The following is a 24,342-nucleotide window of genomic DNA, read 5'->3' as shown; positions in this document are numbered from 1 at the left end:
GAGCCCCAGCACTTTGCCAATCCCTCCCCAGAGAGAGAAGCTATAAAGCATCACGGCCAGAGCTCCAGGAAGGATAGTGGTGATGTCTCAGGCCTTGGGTCCTGTCTCCCTTGTTGGTCGACCATCCCAAAGTAAAACGGCAGTCCCAGGGTGCGACGGCAGGGGCCACCATCCCTCCCCGGATGGAAAAGCTGTAATGCAGCGCAGTCAGAGCTCAAGGACAGTCGGATATGTCTCCAGCTTTGGGCGCCTGTCTCCAATGTGGTTCGACCGTCCACGTGCAGCGGCAGTCCCATAGAGCCCTGGAAGGGTCCCTTTTAGGGATAATTTTCATTTCATTGTTTGCTCCCACCTTGGAGACCCCCAGCTCTTTTGCTGTACTTTGGGACTTTGTTTTTTTAATTCTATGCGTTTTCCTGTGTTTCTTTTGACTTTGGAGTCTGACAAACTCCAATAGCATCATCTTTACATTCTGACACACTGCACTTTCAGTGCAGTGGCACAGGAAGTCTTAGATTTCCCAAAGGTTTAAATATCTTCACTTGGTGAAACTACTGTTTCCAAGAGCAGTGAAATGAAATTGAATTTACTTCCATTTTGTAACTTTCTAGACCCAGCACACACTATTTTACAATAGGGTGCTGGAGGGGGTTACTTAGTATCCCCTTTGTCTAGTTTCGCATGTAACATTTTTATGTTGCCCTTTCTACAATTATTGGCTGGTGGCTGTGGTTTACTTTTTCCTACCCTTGTGTGTTTCTACTGCATGCTGCAATTGCAGCTGCAGTAAAGCATCCATGGGTGCCCATTTTGGCAAAATGGCCCCGGTCGTCTTTTTGTCATTTCTTGTTGGAAAGGTCCTTCTTGAGATTTACTTTGTGCGCCAAACCAGGTTTGGTCCCCTTGTTCGTTTTGTCTTTGGCGGGATTCACTGGTGGAGCCCGCCTCTGGCTCCAGCATGTCTGGCAGGGCAGGAAGTGAGGAAGGTGCCCGAAACTCCGTGCTTAGTCTCCTTGGATACAGGAATGCACCCAAGGGTGATTGGCTCGAGGGCTGTCTTTGGAGGACAGCCACCCTGCTGTGATTGACAGCTAGGCTGCGAATGAATGGGAGAAACCTGCATAAAAAGGTGAGGCTTTTTGCTTGGAAGGCAGAGTCTACCACTGGACGAAGGAATACAAAGAACAACTTGGAAGATACTCCTGCTGCAACTCCTGGACCGTTGGTTTGCTTGGTGAAGCCCTGCTGCAGTGCTGAAGCTCCAAATTCGCCTCGACTAGAGAAGACCTGCAAAGGATGACTCCTCGCTTTGGTTTGGTGGGACCAATCGACCCCAAGACGAGCTCATCTAGCAATCATCTCAGTGCTGGCTGTACTTCAACTGCTGCTGCAGGAACCAATTGCCAGGGAGAGGAGCAACAGAAACAAGTGAGTGTCTTTAAGTCGGACCCGAGCTCCAGGAAGATCCTCCAGACTCGCATAAAGCAGGACTGACCAAGCCTGAGCCACCTCAAGAGTGCTGGACCCCAGATGCAAGGTTAGTCCATTAAGGTATCTGAGAACCGCGGTGGTGCTATTTGCGAGGGTCGCGACAAGCTGAAACCGCAGATTGCTGCTGATCTGAAGTTTGCCCATTTTTGTTGCTGCCGACCTTTAATTCGTAGTGCAGTAGTCACCAGACATCCTCCCTCTTGTCCCCACGACTGAGGCTCAGGAACAACAGGATCTGCAGACCAACACCAGAACAGAAGCCAGCTGGAACCTATTTATTCTAACAAAGGTACTGTACAACTAAGGGGACTTACCTCTTGTTGTGCAGCCTTGCTAGTTCTCAGTTGAGACTTGTCTTGGTTGCTCTTGCAGAGTTGCTTGCCGCTTTGCCCCTCACAAGCCTCTCAGCTTGTGGCCCTACAGTGATTTCATTTGTATACAAAACTTCTAAAACATTTTGCAAGAATTTTTACCTACCTGCAAGAAGTGCTTCAGCTCACCTAGACTTTTTGATCAACTTCCATTGACTGTCCTGTCTCCCTGAAAGACTCTTCTTGCCTCTGACTTTTTGCTTTGCCTTTCCCCTAGAAAGGCCTACTTTACTTTGAAGAAAGTACTTACCTGCTTAAGAATATTTGGTAACCATTTTTATTCTTAACTTCTTCTTTTGACACTAACCTCAGTAACGAGGCACGGCCATTCCAAGAAGGCTTTTTCTTTGTTGGGCACCGGTGTGCCTTCTATCCTGCTGCTGGGGTCCTGGGATTGGCCTTGGCCCACTACATCTGGGCCAATGAGGCCAGCAGGCTTGTCCGGCCCTCCTCTCAAGGCTCACTCCTGGCCCTGTCTACCCTGGTCCGCCTGCCCTTGCCAGTGTCCCCTTGTCCCCCCGCCAGTGTCCCCTTGTCCCCCTGTCCCGCCAGTGTCCCCTTGTCTTTCTCCTCCTTTTCTTCTCTTCCCCTCTGCCCCTTGCGTTTGCTCTCTTCCCTCTCTCCCCTTTCCTGCCCTTTTTCCTGCCCTTACACCCCCCCTCACCTCCTTCTCTCCTCCCTATCCACTTCCCTCTCCCTCCCCCGTCTGTCATTTTCTGGCACTACCCCAATTGCCGTCAGACCTAGTAAATCGTAGCCGCCTGTCTTTGCAGCCGTCTCCTCCCCCCCGAACCTCCCCCCCACTTTTTACCTCTATACTTCTCTAAGCACTTACTCTTATCACTGGTCCCTTGACGACTGATAACACCTCATCTGTCCCCCCCTTCCCTTCTGTTCTCTCCTCCCCCACCTGCCTCAGCACTATCTTGACAGTAATCAACCTTCAACTGCTAGTCACTTGTTTTGTTCCTCTCCTCACCCCTTCTCTCCCCTCCTTCCCCCTCCTCTTGTCACTCTTGCACTGCAACAATTGTCGTCTGGCATAGTAATGCTACTGCTAGTTTCTGTCTAGTTATTTATGTCACCTCAGGGTGTAGGGAAGAATCTGTGTGCCATCCCAAATGGCTATTTACTGATTTAAAGAAAGTGTGTATTTTGAAGTTTATTTTTGTTACTTATATATTGCTCCCTTCTAAAAAAAAAAAAAAAAAAGGCTTATTCAACTGACTGTTAAATTAATAATTGTTTAATCCAGAAACCTCGAGTGTAATAACCCTACGGCTCACATTGACCACTCTTGAGATAAGCCTGGCTGCTCAGTCACTCTACCAACTTGTGAAGTACATGCTAATACCAAAGGTTGGGTTAACTATTGCCAAGAGGTCAAGGCTGGTGCAGTCTCACAGGGTTACTGCATACAATCTTGCTCAACAGTCCCCATCCCTCCCCGGGGGAAAAGCAGTAATGCAGCTCAGCCAGAGCTCCAGGATGGCCAGGGGTGCTGCCACGGCCTTCGGTGCCTGTCTCGCATGTGGGTCCTGCTTCCCCAGGCCCAGCTCTGGTCCCAAGGAGCCCCCGGCAGGGTACCCATCCCTCCCAGGAGGGAAAAGCTGTAAAGCGGCATGGCCAGAGCTTCAGGACAGCTGATGGTAGTGCCCTCACCCTTGGTCGCCTGTACCTAGGCCCAGCGGCATTCCTTGGGAGCCCCGGCAGGGTCCCCATAAATCCCTGAAGGAAAGCTGTAATGTAGCCCAGCCAGAGCTCTAGGACGGCCGGGGGTACGTGACGGGCAATGGTTGAAACCGTCCCCCCCAACCCCAAAATCTTTTCCCTGCCGGCCTAGTGCTCCTTATTGTATCGCAAACTGGGACCAGACCCTAAATGTTGGCTCCCAAGGAAGCAGAAGGGATTCTCCCCTACCTGGGAGGGATTCCTGAGGGGGCTGGCCTGAGTAATTACATGTAACACATGCCAAGCTATTGCGTGTTTGGACACAGCCTAGTTAGAACAACACCTGTCTGCATTACACTCCTCCGTTGAGTTAAGCAGACTTTTTCTTGGCACAAATACACTTTGTCCAGTCACAATACTTGTCTAATTCAAGTGTATATACCATTAGATGCTGAAACTGATGCAGCTTTACTGATCCCACTAATGTGCTGAGCCTCCCTGCATGTGTAGAACTACCCACTCGGGGCTTAGGTAGGTTGGCTGTACCTGATTTAGAAGTTACAAGTAGTTGCATGGTTATATAGTAGTTCACGGTGGTGGCATTTATCTAAGTAACGACACGGGGTTACTTACAATCCATCCATTGGTAAATAAACCTAATACTGTGGCCTATTATTGGCACCCCTGACCCTCACCCTTCCTCCCCCCCCCCCGCCCCCCCCCAAAAGGTGTTTGTATGAGGATATAATACTAGATCCTTTATTGCACATGAATGTATAATCGAATTGAAAGTATACACATTAAGAGCACGCAGTAAATTAAAAAGATGTGTGCCTCATCCCCCGGTTTCTCTACTTCGTTTCCACCTAGGAAACTGAGGTGTCGCCTGGATTATACTGAAGGTCCAAAGAGGGATTGTACCCCATGACAAGAACGCTTGGTCCTGAAGATGACCTTAACTACCATGGTTATCGAAACCGGTCGACCTAACAATGCATGAGTTCACTCATGCAGATAACGATGTCCAATTTAAAGAAACCTGCACACGTCACAAATATATTTTATGGCTAGATAGCTGTACAGCCTCTAGTTTTCTAGTTCCTTTCTCAGAGGAGCTTTGTTTTACATGATCAGAACAAGGTTTTGAGTTGACAGGATCACTACGAGAAGTGGTTATTAAAATATAGAGATGTATGTTCCATGTCGCTCATGAAAAAGGCATAATTTAATATTTAGCGTCTTGAGTTTGGTACTTATGACTTGTGTCTGACCTTTTTATAGGTGGATGTGTACACTTATTGGATAGTTAGAATCTTCCTGCTATCCCTTTTAGATAGGTGGTGCACCATCTGACCCGTAGGGAGAGATCCATTGGGTTAGGCACAGGGTATTCTTCATAATAGGGACAGTCTGTGTGTTTTGTGTAACAAGGAAAAGGGTTATCAACTGTTCCTCTACTTATACAATAGCTTTCTCCAAATACCGTTCTTTAGTGTTAGCCTACAGGTATATGGCCAGCCCCCTGATGCTCCTAGTGTGCCTCTGGCAAAACTGCACCTTGGGCGGGGTAGGGGAGGGGCGGGATCCCTTAAGCAGCTGGCCCACAGGCACGGAACCAGCCCCTTGATGCCCCCAAGTGATCCACTGTATGTGGAGTGTAATGTTGTTTTGCCTTCTTTGGGGGCAAATCTGTGCAAAACTGCCCCAATTTGCCCCCAAAGAAGGCAAAACAACATTATGCCATCTGGTTGGCATTTTCTGTAGGTAAGTTGATTGGCCTGCCCCACCCCAAGATCATATTCCTAGTGGCCTAGTGGTCCTTGCTTCCCTGGGGGGGTCAAATTGTAGCAGACCCTCAATTTTGACCCCCATGGAAGCAGCAAGAACCTGCCCCTCTGGGGGGGGGGGGGGGGTGCTGGACCACAGGCACAGGGCCATGCCCCAAGTGTGCCTTTTTGTTAGTGTTGCCTTCCTTTGGGGAAAATGGGTGTAAAACAGCACCTATCTGCTCCCAAAGAAGACAAAACATTGTGGCATTGGTTTGTTTGAGAGGGGGAGGAGTGCACACCCAAAATCAATTCTCTGGTGTCCTGTGGGACTGCTGGTCGATGATCAAACAATCCTCGACTAGCAATCTGCTTGTGGGAGGGCTTGTTGGAACGGGGAATCTCAACTTTACAACGGGCCCTCCCCCATGCAAAATCGGGCAGAAAATGCCAGGGCAGCACGAAAAACTATCTGCTAGATTTACATGCGGAATCCTAAAGGCTTCAGCATGTAAATATAATTTCCTGAAGTCGGTGCACGTTGCGTGCGCCAACGTCATCACAGCCACCCCCGATTCCCAGGCACGGAATGATGAGATTTTAGACAGTATAGAAGTATGTGCTTTGTTATGAAAGTGGTCTGGAAGTCACAAAAAGAATGTGTGGCGGGGTGAGTTGGTGGAGCATGCAAAGGCGTTGAATTCAGTGATGAGCTTAGCGAGTTCCCAGTTTGGGTGTGGGGCTATGGAGATTCTCTTCCTGCAATAGGACCTTTTGACTTTGCGGATTTCTGCACAATTGTTTTTGAGCTGAGGTGTATGTGAGTCTTTTGGGTGTAGCTTGGTCTGAACACCATCTACACTCCAGCATATGGTTCAATTTTTTCAGTTTTTTTAAGAGCTGGATAGAACCATCTGGGTGAATGGCATTTACTGTTTGAGAAAGATCTGAGAATGGAGTTGAGTGCTTCAGAGAGCCAGTTATCAAAGTTAGATGGTGACCTGAGTGGGGAAAGAGAAAGTGTGGTCTGAGAGACTAGTGGTAGCTCTGCCAGATCAGGGATCACTTATTTCTTTCCAGATGAGGCAATGGGTTTGTGGTACAGAGGCTACTAATGGGATGTGGGAGTCCCATGCCGATAGGACGAAGATGATTGTGGAATACTCTGACCATACAAGCGGGCGTGTTGGTAACGTGGTGACGAAGTCCGGTGATGCGAATATTGCATCCAAGGTGTGACCAGTGGTGTGCATCAGGGCTGAGATAAGCTGTTGGCTGCAAAGTTTCCATTAGAGAGCGGGTCATTGGATTTAGGGGCATATCAAACAAAGTCCTCTAATGATGTTAGATGGGAGTGGGAGACTATGATGGCTGCAATGGAGTTGGTTATGGATTCAGAAAAGGTTCTATTGTATCGTGGGTGTCGGTATATAATCACAAAGCAGTGTGTAGAGATGGGATGGGGTAGAGCAGGAATGTGATTAGGAGGGATTCACAGTCTGGGTTTGGTGGCAAGCTGTCAATGAGAAGCAGAGACACACTGGGGAGGTTGGCAATGCCACCTGCCCTGGTTTTGGACAATCAGTTTGTATCCCAGTGGGAAAGCCTCCTGTGCAATCGGGAGGATGTCTTTGAAAAACTAAGTTTCAGTGATGAAAAGGATGTCTTGACACTATTATGATTATATTGTGTATATATTATAAAATAAATTATAGCAGATCTGGCATTGATGAGCAAACATTTGAATAGTTTTTGTTTGCGGCTGGGGGTTTTAGGTGCTGGGTGGGAGCTTGATGTGGTGGTAGGTTGTCTTTGGAGGGTTGGCTTCAAGTGGAAGGAGATGCAGGTGAAGGCAGACATGGTATTGGAGGTTGTGTGGAGGAAGCTTGGATGGATGGATGGATGGATGGATGGATGGAGGGAGAGGTCGGCAGGGTCGTTTGGTAAGGTGGTTTGGGAGAGTTTGTGTATGCAAAGGAGGGAGTGAGTTGGTGTTCAGGCTGCTGGGAGCCCGCTTGTCTCGAGGGGAGAGTCGGTGGTGGTAGGGGTGGAGTTGGTCAATCTGTTTTAGAGCTGGTGATCCAATTGGGTGTGGGGAATCACGAGACAATCTCCCCTTGATGTGGGCGGTGAACTGCTTAGTTGCAAGCTTTGGGGACGGTTTTATCAGGCTGAGGAATTTCACAGGATTTGTGGCTGTCGGGGAAAGGATGTGGGTGTAGATGTGGTGTTGTCATAGGGGGAGTTGAAGTCGAAAGGTGCATTGGAAGAGAAGCAATGTGTCTATTGAAACGTCAGAACATTATGTCCACAGAAGATTCATTTTAAGATTAGAAGTTCCAGTTTACAACAGATCTGGTCACTTACGAAGTGCACACATTATGATTTTTTCTATTTGTTTTATTATGCTAACCTGCCATGGTAGGAATTTGTTTCAGGCTTTTAAGGCCTCTACTATTGGACCCTCTCCTTTGAATCATAACATACTAGTCCATTTTGGGCAGCAAACATACTTGGCATTCCAGCTGATAGCAGACAATTGTAACCAACTGCCTTTGAGCAGTATTTTTTTTTTGCAGTTCTTTAAGAATTATTGATTTTGACCTACGCTATGCGACAAATCCCTGAAACACAGGACACCTTTGTAACACAAAATGGCTGCATTTTTTTTGTTAAATAAAAAAACATGTGGGTTAGTTTGGTTGTATTCAAAAGTACAAATAGGTTTTCCCGCTTGCAACTCTATTCCAGTAGTTTGTTTTGTAAAGATTGTTGCAACTCTTAACTTCGGAATGAACATTCAGAGACCTTAATTTGTACTGATATATTTGGGTGCAAAAGTTCACGATTTATTTTCTGTCATACCCTTCCCCCCCCCACCCCAACACACCTTTTTTTTTTTTAAATGTAATTTTTTTGTGGGCGTTTGGTAGGAGTCTTAGTTTTTGCTGATTTGTGCAAGTTTCTTGAAATTTATTTTTTCTTTCACAGCATTGCTATACAGCGCGTTTGGTGTACTCATTGAAAAGACGAGAGGTGCCGAGGATGACCTTAATACTGTTGCTGCTGGCACCATGACGGGCATGCTATATAAATCCACAGGTGAGTAATTTGGACAATCCACTGTGGCCACGTGTTGGATCATTTCAGGGTGGTGGTGAAAAGATTAAGCCCTGGGGAGGATTTATGCTGCAGCTCGAGTCATTTTTGTGCCTACACCCCTCTTCTCTTCGCTTGGCCTGATATCTTTATAGGGCCAATATGATGTACACTGGTTCTTTCTTGCTGGTGACACTATAAACCTCGAACTACTTGGCCATAAAAACATCCTTCTAAACGATGTACATACTATAGTCCAGATTTTGGGTTGTGACATTGGTTTTCTTTTGCTTCATTCTACAAATTGCTGTGCAGGCTGGCTTATTTTACATATCGCCCACAATACAGAATCTTTTTTTTCTTCAATGCAAGCTACACTGGCAAATATAGGTCAGGGTTGTTGCATCGAGTTTCTGATTGCCATTGGTTTGTTGCTGTACTGTATCTTTGCTAATAAAATCGTTAACCAATCTATCAGAATAGTCTGGGTATTTTTTCCCAAGATGTATAAATGGGGTGATCTCTCTGGTGGCAAAGTTAATTGACTTTGGAAAATTGTCAACTTGGATGGCTAAAGAAGCTAAATATGACAGCGGAATAGTTATCTGCATTAGTGTGAGAGCAAAATGAAGTAGGCAAAAAGGGTGCTGGATATAAAGGGTGTAGATGTTTGTTTCTGAATTTGACTGGAGTTGGATCTTACTGTAGGGAGCTAGTAATAAGGTCCGTAGTCTCATAGGTGCAGAGAATGCAACCCTTACTTTTGCTGATGTTGACGTTTGTTTGGCATTTGATTATATAGTCTGCCATGTTTTGTTAAAACTGAATAAGGTCAGTTTGGTCCAGCACTGAGAAGGTCTTGTGTACAGTGCAGCCCATTTTATTCCGTTTTTTTTCAGCCAATGCAGACTAGTGCAGCATTGTTGCTGTGTTAATCCGAAGTTCGCCATTCTTTAGACCCGTAGTATAGTTTAATTATGATGTACATGATAGTGCCTTAACTCGGCAATTTCAGTTTTAAAGGGGAGTTTCCCTATTTGAGTGCCCACCACCTTGTGGTCCCAAGACTCCAGGACAAAACTTTTGGCCTGCGGTCATAGGGTTCCACACTTCCTCAACTGCCTAACTGCCCTGCATCTTCATCAGGCCAACGTTGATGCCATGCTGGCCGCCGGTAACCAGAGGTTATGGCGGGAAATTGTGGACTTCCTCCCGGAACTCCCTACGCAGAGCCAATCATGTTTTAAGGAGTGGCTAGCAGAGTCCAAGCTGGTGGCCGATGACCTCATGAAATCCACCATGGCCCATATCGACACCTCTGGCTGTGCCATCTGTATTGCCACGAACATGAGGACAGCCTCTCTCCGGGCCACGATAATTCAACCCTGATGTCCATGAACGCATATTAGATCTACCGTTCGAGGGGGTGGGAGGAGGCTCTTCCACTCCACCACGCACGAAGAGCTGGACAAGAAAAAAAACAGCTCACAAACGGCCAAGTCTTTATCCATCTTGAAAAAGACCACGCCCAAGTCCTACACCCAGTCACAGTTCTCTGACAGGTGGCATACGTTTGGAGGGTTCTGCAGCTTCCAGGAACAGAGATCCAGGCAGCCGGACCGCTTGCCGTCTCAGAACCGGCGCAAGAATAAAAAAAAAGGTGGGGGGGTAGAGTTAAGGGCTTTTTCCAGTCCCCTCCCACCCCTCTGCGACAGCCTCTGTGGGAAAGAAGGCATGATACGCCCCTTTGGGTCCATGTGTCTCCAGTGGGGGGGGGGGGGGCAGGTTTACTCTCATGCACATTTCTGGCACCAGAATTTCACGGACCCCTGGATCCTGTCCGTAGTATCCACAGCCTCTCCTCCCCTCCACTCCTTCAGGTTGGGTCAGCAACTCTTCTGTCAGAGATCTGGTCGCTCGTAGAGAGCCAGTCAGTGGAGGAAGTCCCAGTCTTCCAGCGAGGCTTGGGCTTTTACTCCAGGATTTTTGCTATTCAGAACCACCACCAGGCGGGCCTGAGAGTTGTGCTGGACCTTTCCACCCTCTACCTTTCCTTACACCTTCAGAAATTCAAGACGGTTAGGCCAGCTTTTATAGCGGAGACATTGTGCAAGGGAGACTGGATGTGCTCCCTTGATCTGAAGGACGCGTACCTACACATCCCGATCTGGCAGCCCCATCCTTCTTTCATACGTTTCAGGATCATGCGCTACCATTTTCAATACAAGGTCCTTCCTTTTGGCCTCAGGTCGGCACCCAGGGTCTTTGCCAGGCTCATGAATATGGTGGCTGCCCTCCTCAGGGCGCAGGGCCTCCACATCTACCCATACCTCGATGACTGGCTTGTCAGGGCTTCATCTCCAGAAGTGATTCACCACTTTTCCCGGGCCCTTATGAACACACTGCACGATCTGGGCTTATTGCTCAATCTCAAGAAGTTTCAGCTGCAGCCTACGCAGACTGACATTGTTGGGACTCATCTGGGACACGTGCTCTGAGAAGGTATTTCTGTCGGAGGACAAGATCTCGGCCATCAAGAGGGCCACCACCCACTTCCTCAGCAGAGAGGTGACCTCTGCATGGTGGTACCAGCATCTCCTCGGTCTCTTGGCGGCGGTCCTATTAGCCGTCCCACACACGAGATTGAGGATTCAGCTGCACTTCGCGGCCTCATGGAACCAGGAGCAGGGCTCGCAATCTGAGATGATCAACGTTCCTCCATCTCTCCACCCAGACCTAACATGGTGGTCCAGGGACTGCAAACTATGGACGGGCAAGCCCTTTCGGCCGCCCACCGTCACCACAGACTCCTCGCTCGAGGGCTGGGGAGCCACCCTGGACGATCTCTCAGTCCACAGCACCTGGACCCGACAGGAGCAGGAATACATCAATTGGTTAGAGGTGAACGCCATCTGGCTATCGCTCAGAGCATTCTTACCACTTCCCAGGGCCAAGGGTGTCCTTATCCAGACAGACCACTTTACCAGCATGTACTACGTCAACCAGCAGGGAGGCACCAGATCCCCCTCCTCTGTGCAGACTGGCAATCAGCATGTGTGAGTGGCTCCTGGAAAACAACTTCTACCTCCTGCGGGAATCAAACCTGGAGGCGTACATGCTCAGCAGGTTGGGAGCAGACACGAGTGGCAGCTAAACGACCTAGTTATTCAGGAGATCTTGACCAGGTGGCATCATCCCCAGGTGGATCTCTTTGCCACCTGGCACACCAAGAAGTGCCCTCAGTCTGCCTCCTGGCAGAGACAGGGCCCCGGCTCCCTGGGCGACACATTTTGGCTTCAGTGGAATGGCATGAGGGCTTACGCCTTTCTGCCCACACCGCTAATTCACAGTGATTTGCAAGCTCAAGGAGTCTCGCCAACTCAACATCATTCTGATAGCTCCATGGTGGCCGGCCAGGCTATGGGTTTCGGAGCTGCTCAGCCTCTCAGAGATGCCTCTGATTCACCTCCCGACGGGCCTAGCACATCGTCTGGCGCAGCAGGGGGGGGGGGGGGGGCAGGGTCATCCACCCCGCACCACAGAAACTAGCCCTCACAGAGTGGTACCTGAGCAGGTAACGCTGCGGCACCTCAGCCTCTCACAGGCTAATCTGGAAATAATATAGGGCGCAAGGCTACCAGGGCCCAGTACAAAGGTAAATGGACCAGATTCTGCCATGGGGCAGACTCCAAGGTAATCGACCCCCCCCTCCCCCCAACCTCCCTCTGGCATGTACTTTGGACGACGTGCTCTCCTTCTCGGCGCACCTTGCTCACTCTGGTGTGCAGGTGGACACCTGCCATACATACCTCGCTGCCATCGGAGCTTACAGGAACTCTGAGGAGGGGACCTTCTCCTCCAATCCTATTGTCAAACATTTCACGAGGCTTGCAAGACTCTACCCTCCTGTCAAGAGGCTGCACCCTGTGTGGGACCTCAACATTGTTTTGTGCGCCCTGGTGCACAAACCGTTTGAGCCAGTGGCGTCCGCGGACATTAGGCTAGTCACCATCAAGACGGCCTTACTAGTTTTTTTTTTTTTTTAATTTTTTATTAGTTTTTCAAAACAAACAACAATACACACCAAACCGCAGTGCAATTAACAGTATCACATTTAACATTCAATCATTAATGCGCACTGCTCCCCTGATCCCCCCCCCCTCTCCGCGAGCCTGTTCCCATGTCGTTTTCTGTATCTGTCGCACATGATTGGGCATCGTTATCATCCAATTTCTCCAAATCCACCCCTGTCCCAAATATGCAGGATATCAGTGTCTTCCATGCCATCAGGGAGCCCAATTCTTCCTCCCAAGCCATACAACTCGCCTCCTGCCACACCGCTGTTTCCGCCTCCGCCCATTTCTGCAGGTCACTCCACCACACCTCCACCCGTGGCTTGTGACATTTTTTCCAGCCCATGGCTATTCTTAGTTTGGCTAGCACATACGCTAAGTCTTTTAGTTTGCCCACATGCTTCTGCTTCCGAGGTCTGGGAGACCCACCCAACAAACATGCCCAGGCGGTGTCTACAGCAAGCGTGACCCCTCTCTCTCCCAACTTGCGCGCCACCTCCCCCCAGAACCCCTGAATCACTGGGCACGCCCAGAACATATGCGTCATGTCCGCATTCTCTTTGTTACACTTAGGGCACGCCTGTCTTCCGGCGTTCCGAAATTTGGATATCCTCAGCGGGGTCATATACGCCCTGTGCGTGACGTATAACTGTATTTGCTGTAATCTAGCATTCCTAGACACCCTCTTGTGATATCCTAGAGCCCGCTCCCACATCCCATCTTCCATCTGGGTCCCCACCTCACTCTCCCACTCCGATCGTAAATATGTCAATTCCTTTCCAACCTTCGACATCACCATCTCATATAGCCTAGAGATCTCATGTCCCCCCTCCGCTGTATCATATATCACTCCCATAATAACATCCGGTTCATTTGCCAGGGTAGTCTCGGGCCATAGTTCCCGAATTCTCCTCCCCAATCTGTGATATGTGACATATTGGCCCCCATGTAATCCCGCCTCCTCGCTAAGTTCTACAAACCCCTTGATGGCGCCCTCCTGCCACATGTCCTCCAATGTCACCAGCCCCACAGGTTCCCAGTAGGTCCTGATAATCCCTCTCAGTTGTCCATCTTCGCCTGCCAAGGCAACTAGCGGCACCTGCGGAGAGCACGGGAGTGGGTCTCCCATCATTTTGCAGGCTCGTCTCCACATCTTCCACCCCAGCCTCACCATCCCCGGGTACTTCTTTGTGACAGCCTCGGGCAACCAGATGACTTCGTTTAGATGAAACGGGGCACATTCTTGCCCAAACAATCTAAATTCTGGAGTTACTTCATCGGAGAGCCATTTGGTCACGAACTGCAATTGGCTCGCAATGTAATAGGCCTCAAAGTTTGGGAGTCTGACTCCCCCTTTTTCATGAAAGTTCTGCAACTTCCAAAGCGCTACTCTGTTTCGAGTACCATGCCACAAGAACTCTCTGCAAATCCCATTTATTTTAGCAAAAAAACTCTTAGGGATCATGTATGGGATGTTGCTAAAGTAATGTAGCAGCCTAGGCAGAACCACCATTTTAATCATCGCTCCACGCCCCATCATCGCCAAAGGTAACTTCTTCCAAAAACTCATGCATGCCCGTATTTTCTCAACAGCCATCTCAGTATTACACCTATGTTCTTCTTCCACTGTGTGGCAGACATCTATCCCCAGGTAACGAAATGTATGAACTGACCAGGGCACCTGCAACACTGGCAACCTGTCTATGGGAACCTCCCTATAGCTGCCCAGCGGAAAGATGCTCGATTTCTGGGGGTTGACCGCTATGCCTGACAACCTCGCGTACCTCTCCATCACGTCCAGGACATACTGTAAATTCTCCTCCGGATGACTCGGCTACAATAACAAGTCGTCCGCATACAGGGATATCAGGTGCCTTTCCCCCCCAACCTCAATACCCACCATATCATACTGCTGCCTTGGATACAGTGCCAGAGGTTCCAGAGCCAGAATGTATAGCATCAGGGACCAGGGGCACCCTTGTCTAGTGCCTCTGCTAAGTTGCCACCTCTCTGATATGATTGTACCTGTCCGCACTCTAGCCAATGGAGCACTGTACAGCAACTCCGCCCATCTAATGTATCCCGGTCCCAGTCCGTACTCTCCTAAGGCCGCCAGCAGCCATTCCCATCTAACCGAATCGAAGGCTTTCACAGCGTCCAATGACACAATCGCCATCTCCCCCTCATCATTACATCCCAATTCGATCACTCGATGGAGTCGCCTGTGGTTTTGGGTGATATTTCTATCCGGTACATACCCCGTTTGGTCCGGGTGGATCAACTTGCCTATCACTCTCCGCAGTCTATTTGCCAGGACAGCCGTTAGTATCTTGTTGTCCTGATTCAACATAGACAATGGCCTATACGATCCGCAACTATGTCCGGGCTTGTTGGGCTTAGGGAGCGGTATAATGACCGCCTCTCTGAGCGACTCCGGCAGCTTCCCCGTCTCAAACGCCTCATTAAACATGTCAAGCATCGGGGGGGAGCACTTCCGCCCCAAATGCTTTATAAAATTCACTAGGCAGACCGTCCGTTCCCGGGGTCTTGCTAGTGGGTAGCTGCCGGACGACCGCCTCCAACTCTTCCAACGTTATTGGGGCATCTAGTTCCTCTCTCTCTTCCATGCTTATCTTGGGCAACCCAATATCTTGCAAGGTCTCTAACATTTCCTCCCGGCCACCACCCCCTAGATCCCTGTATAATTCCCTGTAATAGTTCGCAAATTCCTTGTTTATGCCCTCTTGGGTATCTATCAACTCCCCATCCTCTCTAGTTATCGTCCTAATCGGGGGTCTCGGGGTTTCCCTTTTATATAGCCATGCCAGAAGACGGCCCGTTTTATCTCCTCCCGCGTGTCGTCTCTCAATATACTTTTTGTAATTTAAATTACAGAGCCTTCCCCAAAGTTCCGTACACTGCTGCTGCAGTTTAAGCACCAGCTTATCATCTATGTGCTCGCTCTTCAATGTCTGTTCCAGCTCGCCTTCCGCTCTCCGTAGATCAGCCAGGACCCCATTCTGCAAGCCTTTTGATTTGGCAATTGCCACCCCTCGTGCCACCACCTTAAAGGCCTCCCATAGAGTCCCTGCCGAGTCAACGCTGCCTGTGTTTGTCTCAAAATAGCTAACAATTTCTTCCCGCACGTCCTCCCTAAAAACCGGGTCCTTAAGCGCCTCAGCACGCAGACGCCACGTCGGGATCCGTGCCCTGGAGTGGCCATATTGCCACTCTACCACCATAGGCGAATGGTCTGATATGACCCTCGCTCTGTATTCCACACTAGAAACATCTACCAATACGTCCGATGTGGCAAAGATATAGTCGAGTCTAGTGTGCAACTGCTGTGGGGCCGAGTAGTGTGAGTACTGCCTCTCGTCGGGGTGCTTGGTCCTCCACACATCCTCGAGCTCAAAGTCACGTAGCAACGCCTGTAATGCCCGGGCTGCCGGGGCATGCCTCACCACCTTATCGTCGGATCTGTCCATCCCCAGATCCAACACACAGTTAAAATCCCCTCCCCATATCACCGCACTCCCAACACACCAGCTCAAGTTGGTACACATGGTCCGGAAATACTCTGCCGTGCCCTGGTTAGGGGAGACGGCCTTACTAGTTGGCCTCACTTCGGCTCGTAGAGTCAGCGAAATCCAGGCGCTGGTCACCTTGGGACCATATACTACCTTTCACAGTGACAAAGTAGTCCTGCGGACACACCCAGGGTTTCTGCCCATGGTGCCGTCTGCTTTCCACTTGAAGGAGCACATAGTCCTTCCTCCGTTATTTGCCAATTCTAAGGACGAAGCACAGAGTGCTGTACTGCCTGGATGTCAGGCGTGCCCTGACATTCTACTTGGACAAGACACTCTGTTTGTCAGTTTCGGAGGCTCAAGACCAGGCTATCCGGCCTCCAAGGCCACCATATTCCGCTGGATGGTCTCGGCCATCAAGGAAGCATACGAGGGCCAGCACAAGCCGCTTCCGGCCAACATGCACGCCCACGCAGTCAGGGCAACGGCCATCGCATTCCAGCGCCATGTCCATTGGCAAGTCATAAGCAGGGCGGCCACTTGGGCCACTCCCTCAGCTCTGTGCAAGCGTTAATGTTTGGATGCGGGTTCTAGATCTGATGCAGCTTTCGGACAGGCGGTTCTCAAGAACCTCTCCACCCTGGGGCTACATTCAGTTGTAATCGCCCATGCAGTATGGAGGAAAGGGGAGGGGACGTAAAAGTAATTATAAGTTACTCACCGTAGTGACTAACGTACTCTGTCCTTAGTCCCCTTTCCTCCATATGTCCCACTATCCTCCTCGTGTCATTAGGCAATGGTAAATCTATTGTCGACGCGTCAATGGGGACTGAGGTGTGGCGCCGGAGGGCAGTCTCAGGGCAACGCATGCTCCCTGCGCCGCACCCGCTGCGTGCCTCTAAATTTAAAGGGGAAGGTTTCCTCTGGTGAAAAAGGCTCCGTCTCCTGTCCCTTGCAGAAGGACGTTTTCACTCTGGCCAATAAGGGTTGGCTCAAGCCACACTCAGCCCAACCTGTCAATCGGCGCCTCAATGCCAAGTATAGACGGATGGAGGGGGAGACACTCGTTCTCTCAACGCACCACCAGCCGCACTCATCGGTGATCGCTGTGGCGTCACTCTACTCTAAGCCTGTCGTTCTCAGCCACCTCATCCTCTGCGCTGCTAGGCAAGTAGGAGAAGATCTTGGAGGCGTACAGAGGCATGGAGGATTATAAAATCCCCGCCCCCGCAATAACACATGCTTAATGTTCAGCTGACAGCAGTGTAACGCTACCGGCGCTCAGCTCACAGACCTGTAAGACAATAGAAAAAGTCCTGGTATGAACTTGTTAACAGAAGTACCGCAGATCTAAGTGTTCAACGTACCTGACAAGAATTTTCCACAGCAGAAGTCCTCCGACAGGTGACTTCGTTTTTCGTAGTTCAGTCAGCAATCTTCTACCACAGCTGTGGCTTTATCTTGGAATCTTCCGACCTCCGAAAACCTGCAAAGACAAGGTACAATAGTTAATGAAAGAACATCTAAGACATTGTAGTGAAAGTAAAACTAAGAGCTTACGTACCTGAAGCTCCAACAAGCTCTTCCAAGCATTCCACAGCCTTTCCTCACAGAGAAGGTATCTTAGCTTGGTAACAAAGGCATGTAGTGCTGCGCGCCTTTCCCAACTATGCGCGCCTACTTACCTCAAGAGAAGACTTCATGTGTTTTCTTCGGTGCCGCCCGTGTTCTTCAAGTGGAACTTTTCTCTACAGCTTACCTGCAAAAGAAAGAGTTGTTAAACCTACATCAAGAAAGAGCTCTCACCATAAAACCTGTTTTCTCTCAAAGACTTAAATACCAAACTGTCTAAAAACCAAAAATCCCTCCAAGAATCTGGTCACTTGCCTTCAGAGGCCTTTTCAACCTTTTTCCAGCCTGAGTTCTTCTTGAGCCTCACCACCAATGCACGCCTGCATGAAAGCAGGATGGATAGCTCCCTAATATCAAATCACAGGTGAGGAGGAGAACGGGACACATAGAAACATTAAGGGAGTTAGCTGGGTGGGGAAAGGGGTTAGCCATAGTAGAGTAACCACATAATATTGATTCCAGTACCCCTCCTATTCTTTCTCTCCTTTGTGATTGGGGAGGGGATTCCTGATTTAACCAGTAGTGCCAGATCAACAGGGTCCCAGACCATTTATGCTCCTGCAGGGACAAGGTAAGCGTTACAGGTTGTTGTGGGAAATATCAGACTTCCTTTTGGAACTCCCGGCGCAGAGCCAGGCACGCTTTAAGGTGGGTCTAGGAGAAGCCAAGCTGGTAGTGCTGGACATCATGGAATCCAGTGGCCCACATCTTGCTGTGCCATCTGCATCGCCATGGACATGAGGACGATGGCCTGGCTCCGGGCTACAAAGTTAAACCCGGATGTCCAGGATCGCATATTGGACCTTCCTTTCGAGGGTAGTGACCTCTTCCACTCTACCACTGACGAGGAATTGGATAAGAACAGCTTGCAAACCGCAAAGTTCATCTATTCTTACGAAAGCCACGCTCAAGGCGTACACCCAGTTGCAGCAACGCTCTGTCAAGGGGAGGGCGTTTGGCGGGTTCCGGGGATTCCAGGAACACAGAGGTCGAGACAACCTGACCACTCGCTGAGTCGGCACCGGTGCAAGCAACAAAAGGGGGGGTGGGTCAAGAGCTTCTTCCAGTCCCCCCTCCTCAGCAGCAGCCTCAGAGCAAAAAGGCATGACGTGTCCCTCCGGGTCCAGGTGTCTCCAGTGGGGGGGCAGGTTAGCCTCTCACGTGCATTTTTGGCCCCAGAACTTCGTGGACCCCTGGATCCTCTGTAGTATCCAAGGGGTACCGGCTAGCATTATCTCTCTACTCCTTTCTCCCCTCCCACAGATTGGTACGGCAACTCTGTTGGCGGAGATCCGGTCGCTCGTCGAGAGCCAGGCAGTGGAAGTACCAGCCTCCCAGAGAGGATTAGGCTTCTATTCCAGGATTTTCGCCATACAAAAAAAGAACCAGGCTGGATGTGCTCCCTGTATCTGAAGAACGCTTTCTTACATGTCCCGATTTGGCAGCCCCATCACTCCTTCCTACGCTTCAGGATCATGGGCTGTCATTTCCAGTACAAGGTGCTACCCTTTGGCCTCAACTCAGCCCCCAGGGTGTTTACCAGACTCATGAATGTTGTGGCAGCCCTCCTCATGGCCCAGGGCTACCAAGTCTACCCGTACCTGGACAACTGGCTCGTCCGGGCGAGATCCCCGGAGGGGGTGGTCCACACCACCTCCGCGCTTATGAGTACACTCCACAACCTGGGGTTTAGCATCAACCTCAAGAAGTCTCTGCTGCAGCCCACGCAGGGCCTCATCTTCCTGTGCCTCATTTGGGATATGAGCTCCGAGAAGGTAGTTCCCTCGGAGGACAAGAATTACGGCCATCAAGAAGGCCGCTACGCACATCCTTACCCAGACCTCTGACTTTGGCTTGGTGGTACCAGCACCTACTGGGTGTCATGGCAGCGGTTCTCCTGGCTGTGCCACACACGAGGCTCCGGATGAGGAGACTGCGGCTGCACTTCGCTTCCTCATGGAATCAGGAGAGGGGCTCCCAAGCGCAGCTGGTCAGCATACCACCCTCTCCACTCGGACCTTGCGTGGTGGTCCAAGGACTGCAATCTGCGGATGAGCCGGCCATTCCGACAGCCTACTCCGCAGGTCGCCATTACTACGGACTCCTCCTTAGAGGGCTGGTGAGCCACTCTGGACAGCCACAGCATCCAGGAGTCTGGACCAAACAGGAGCAGGAGTCGCATATCAACTGGCTGGAGCTTAGAGCCATTTGGCTAGCCCTCAGGGCCTTCCTTCTGCTCTTCAAGGGCAGGACCGTCCTGATACAGACCGACAACTCCACCTGCATGTACTATGTCAACAAGCAGGGGGGTACCAGGTCCCCTCCGCTATGCAACCTAGCGGTCAGCATGTGGGAATGGGCCTTGGAAAAAATCTACCTCAGGACGGTCCACCTCCTGGGGTTGCCAACTTGGAGGCAGACAGACTTAGCAGGCTGGGAGCAGACAATTACGAGTGGCAATTGAACGACCAAGTGCTGCAGGTGGTTTTCGACACATGGGGCCACCCTCAGGTGGATCTGTTTGCCTCCTGGAGGAACAGGAAGTGCATCAGTTTGTGCCTTGGCAGGGACTAGGCCCTGGCTCCCTGGGCTACTCCATGCAGATTCAATGGGAGGGCATGTCAACCTATGCATTTCCGCCCACACCCCTGACCCCCAGGGTACTCTGCAAGATAAATGAGGCTTGTCACAGCAGCATCATAGTAATAACGCCTTGGTGGCCAGCGAGACCGTGGTTCTACGAATTGCTCAGCCTCTCGCACCGACCACCCATTCACCTTTTGCTTGGCCCAGCTCCTTTACTGTCTCAGCAAGGGGGCAGGGTTCTCCTCAGAAGCTATCCCTCGCAGCGTGGTTCCTGAGCAGATAACCCTGAAGCACCTGAACCTATTTCGGGCCACTAGGAGCCAATACAGGAGTAAATTGAGCAGTTTCTGTCACTGGCGGATTCTAAGGAAATCGACCCCCTGACGTGCACACTAGACAAGACAATGTGCTCTTTCTCGGCACACCTTGCCCACTCGGGCGTACAGGTGGACACATGTCCCACCTATCTCGTGGCCGTAGGGGCCTACAGAAATTCGGAGGAAGAGGTCTTTTCCTTTTCCAACCCGATAGTCAGGAAACATCTGGCGGGCCTGTCCAGGCTTTACCCACCCATCAAAAAGCCACACCCTGTGTGGGACCTCAAAGTGGTGCTGGGCACCCTGGCGCACAAATCCTTTGAGCCAATGGCGTCCCCGGACATCAGACTGGTCACCCTCAAGGCAGCTCTGCTAGTAGGTCTCACCTCTGCTTGCAGAGTCATTAAGATCCAGGCTCTGGTGGCTTCAAAACCCTATACCACTTTCCACAGGGATAAGGTGGTCCTGTGGACTCACCCGGTGTTCCTACGTAAGGTACCCTCCGCGGTCCATCTAAACGAGGAAATAGTCCTACCTACATTATTTGCTGACCCCAAGGACGAGGCTCAGAGAGTCTTGCACTGTCTGGATGTCATACGTTCTCTAAAATTCTATCTGGATTGGACTAAGAGCTTCTGCAAATTGGACGCACTATTTGTCACAGAATGGGGTCTCCAGGCGGTTATCGGGCATCCAAGGCCTCCAAAGCAAGGTAGATGGTTGCGCCCATCAAGGAAGCCTGAGGGGGGCAGCGCAAGCCCCTGCCAGCAAACATGCATGCCCATCCCGTCGGGGTTAAGGCCACAGCCATCGCGTTCCAGCAGCAGGGTTTGTGGCAGGTCATAAGCAGGGCAGCTACCTGGGTCACCCGTTCACCTTCCTGTAAGCATTACTGTTTGGACGCCGGCTCTTAGTCAGACGCGGCCTTCTGACAGGCGGTTCTAAGGAACTTGTTTGCTTAAGGAGGGTCTCCTCTCCACCCTGGGGCTACATTCAGTTGTAATCGTCCATACAGTATGGAGGAAAGGGGCCAGGACGTCAGAGTAATTACAAGTTACTCACCATAGTGATTAACGTACTTAGTCCTTAATCCCCTTTCCTCCATGCGTCCCACCATCCTCCCCCCTAATAATACTGGTGTCATTAGGCAACAATACATTTTGTCGACGCGTCAATGGGGACTGAGGAGTGGCGCAGGTGGGCGGAGTCAGGGTAGCGCATGTTCCCAGGTCTGCACCTCTAAATTTAAGGGGAAGAAGATTTTTATGGTGAAAATGGTTTCGTCTCCCGTCCCTAGGAAGGGACGCCCATACAGTATGGAGGAAAGGGGACTAAGAGTACGTTAGTCACTACAGTGAGTAACTTGTAATTTTTTGATAATCACTGCTTCTATGTGCAATGTGACAATTTTTCCTGGTGCTTTTCATGTGTGACTGCTGATCTAAACACAAATTCTGCAGGTGGGTAGAATAGCATGTTTTGTTACAAACATGTGTTCATGCAGGGGTACCCCTCTAACTGCGCTGGTGCTACATAGTGCTTGAATCACTGCTGCTACTCTGTTTATAATACATGCCTGGTGTGGAGCACACTATTCCTATATCCTTGAAGGAAATGCTCATGTTCAATTCTCTTAAAAGGTCTCTTCATAATAAATGTACTGGTGTCTCAGTACTATACAATAAGGGTGCTAACACTTCCTGTGCCCCTAGTGATGGGTAGATCGTTTGTGAATGGAACCTTGACAATGGGCCCAGAGAATCCCTGGATGTCCATGCTTTTGTTCATTAAAGGAAACCTCCCTTCCTATATAACAGGACATGGTGGCCCCTGTCTCCACCATGAAGGTAAACATCCTGTCGCCTGGCTATTCACTCCCACCTTGTTACTTTTTTGGGACCAGGATTACTGCCGGGACTGGGCACGTCTGAGCTCGCTGTGGGTTGTCTTATTGTGCGTAGATGGTGGCCCTGGGGGAAGGAAAGGATTGCCTCCCAGGATGCTTGCTCCAGTGTAATGATTTGTTGTCCCTCGTGGTAGTGCCTTCTGCTTCAATGGCGGTGTGGTAGCTTGGGCAGGCACTTGATGTGACATTCTACATAACGTTTGGGGTTTGGTATTGTATGGGCTGTACCTGTGTAGGGGCCATTACTTGCATCGACCTGAATTGTGTGCTTGTGCGGATCTAGTGGCATACATAGGTCTGCTGGCTGCTACAGGACCTGGGGCATATGGTCCCCCCCCCCCCCCGGGAGTGTAGGCTGGCATCATGTATGGCAGGGTGTATGTGGAATACTGATCTGGGGTTCTCGCAGATGATTATGCATGGGGGTCTGCTCTGGCAATCTTGCGCCATATGTACCATTTTCCCACATGACCAACACGTTCCTCCGAATCGTGGTCTTAATCCTCCAACCCACACTCTGCTTCCTTTGGGAGTTATTTCTTCCCCCTTGAACCCCATCCATGTCCTTTGTAATTGTTTTTTTATACAGCGCTTATACACAGGTGGAGTGCTTAAAGGTGGGAAGGGAACAAGGTAATACTGTAATCATTCTTAGGCCTTGAAGTTTCAGAATGATCTAACAGAAAAACTAGCATACTAGACCTGACGGCGTTTCTCCTAGTGCAAGTGCATGAAGGGAGGGGGGGCCGGACAGACTAACAAACTAGTTCTAGTACATTTAGGTCATGCAGGAGTACAGACTGAGGTGCGAGGAAGGAGGGGGGAGACTAACAGTCCAGTCCAGCAGGGGCCTGGGTTAAGTGCAGATAGGTTGCCCCGCTCGTGGTGCGGAAGCTGAAAGTGCAGTAATGCTCAACATAGTGCAGCGGCCTGGAGGCAAGTGCAAAAGACTGGCAGGGGAGCCTGGGACCTGTAAGGCTCTGGAGGTGAACCAGGCAACCAGTCAGCAAAAACTGAAGTTTGGAAGGAGGAGGGTGGAGAGAAAAATAACTGAGGTTAGCAGGGGAGAGGGAGAGAGGAGGAAGAGAAGAGGAAGGTCTGGAGGAGTTTCTGTAACTTAAGGTGCTCCGGCATAAGATGTAGAGACAGAGAGGCAGGGAGGCTGTTCCAGAGGGAGGCACCTGCAGAGGATGCAGATCTACCCCAAAATCTGTTTGTGAAAGTGGCTCATCCGCAGAGAGTTGGAGGACGATGAGCGGAGGACTCCAGAGGGAGAATATTTAGGAAGAGAGGGTTGTAGATGGTGCGGACCCCGGCCCCAGAAAGCCTTGTGGATTATGCAGAGGGTGTTGAACTTGATCCTTGCAGCCACGGGGAGCCAGTGGAGGGATTTCAGCGCCAGAGATGTGGTCCCTGGGCTTGAGGCCAAGGATGTGTCTTGCGTTTCTGTTCTGGATGAGTTGTAGAGGACGGAGAGTAGAAGTAGAAAGATTGAGAAAGAGGGTGCTGGAATAGTCCAGACTAGAGCGAACCAGGGCTCTTGAGGTGGTGAGCCTTGATGGGGGTTGCGCAGGGGGGAGAAAAGGTAGAATACCTCGGAGGGGGTGCAGTTGGTAGTGGGACTTTTTGAAAATGTCTTGATGTGAGAAGGAGAGTGAAGTCGAAGATGACCCCTAGATTGTTTGCCTCGTTGGTAGGTGAGAGCACAGGGCCAAGGGAGGTCCTCCACTGAGAAAGCGTGAGCAGGGGTCTTAATGAGTACGATCTGTCTTACTGGCATTCAGGCAGAGATCGTTGGCAGCACACAAAGAGTGAATTGCTGATGGACAGTTGCGGATGAGCGAGGAGAACTCTCAGGGTAGCCTGAGTAGAGAGAGTGATAGAGGAGAGAAAGGACCCA

The 24,342-nt window shown here is 50.3% G+C and overlaps 1 protein-coding gene across 1 annotated transcript in view; it reads left to right on the top strand.

Annotated features, from left to right (window-relative positions):
* The window catches only part of LOC138472562 (mitochondrial import inner membrane translocase subunit Tim23), a 540,823-nt gene that overhangs the window by 446,950 nt on the left and 69,531 nt on the right, over positions 1-24,342 (top strand). Inside the window, exon 6 of the mRNA XM_069610797.1 lies at positions 8,291-8,401. Within this exon, the coding sequence (XP_069466898.1) occupies positions 8,291-8,401 (111 nt within the window). The remainder of the gene's footprint in view (positions 1-8,290; positions 8,402-24,342) is intronic.

The sequence above is a fragment of the Ambystoma mexicanum genome, chromosome 8, assembly GCF_040938575.1.
Source record: "Ambystoma mexicanum isolate Mex_15411 chromosome 8, UKY_AmexF1_1, whole genome shotgun sequence".
Lineage (NCBI taxonomy): Eukaryota > Metazoa > Chordata > Amphibia > Caudata > Ambystomatidae > Ambystoma > Ambystoma mexicanum.
Note: the sequence above shows the minus strand (reverse complement) of the source record. Positions and strands in the feature narration are given on the sequence as shown.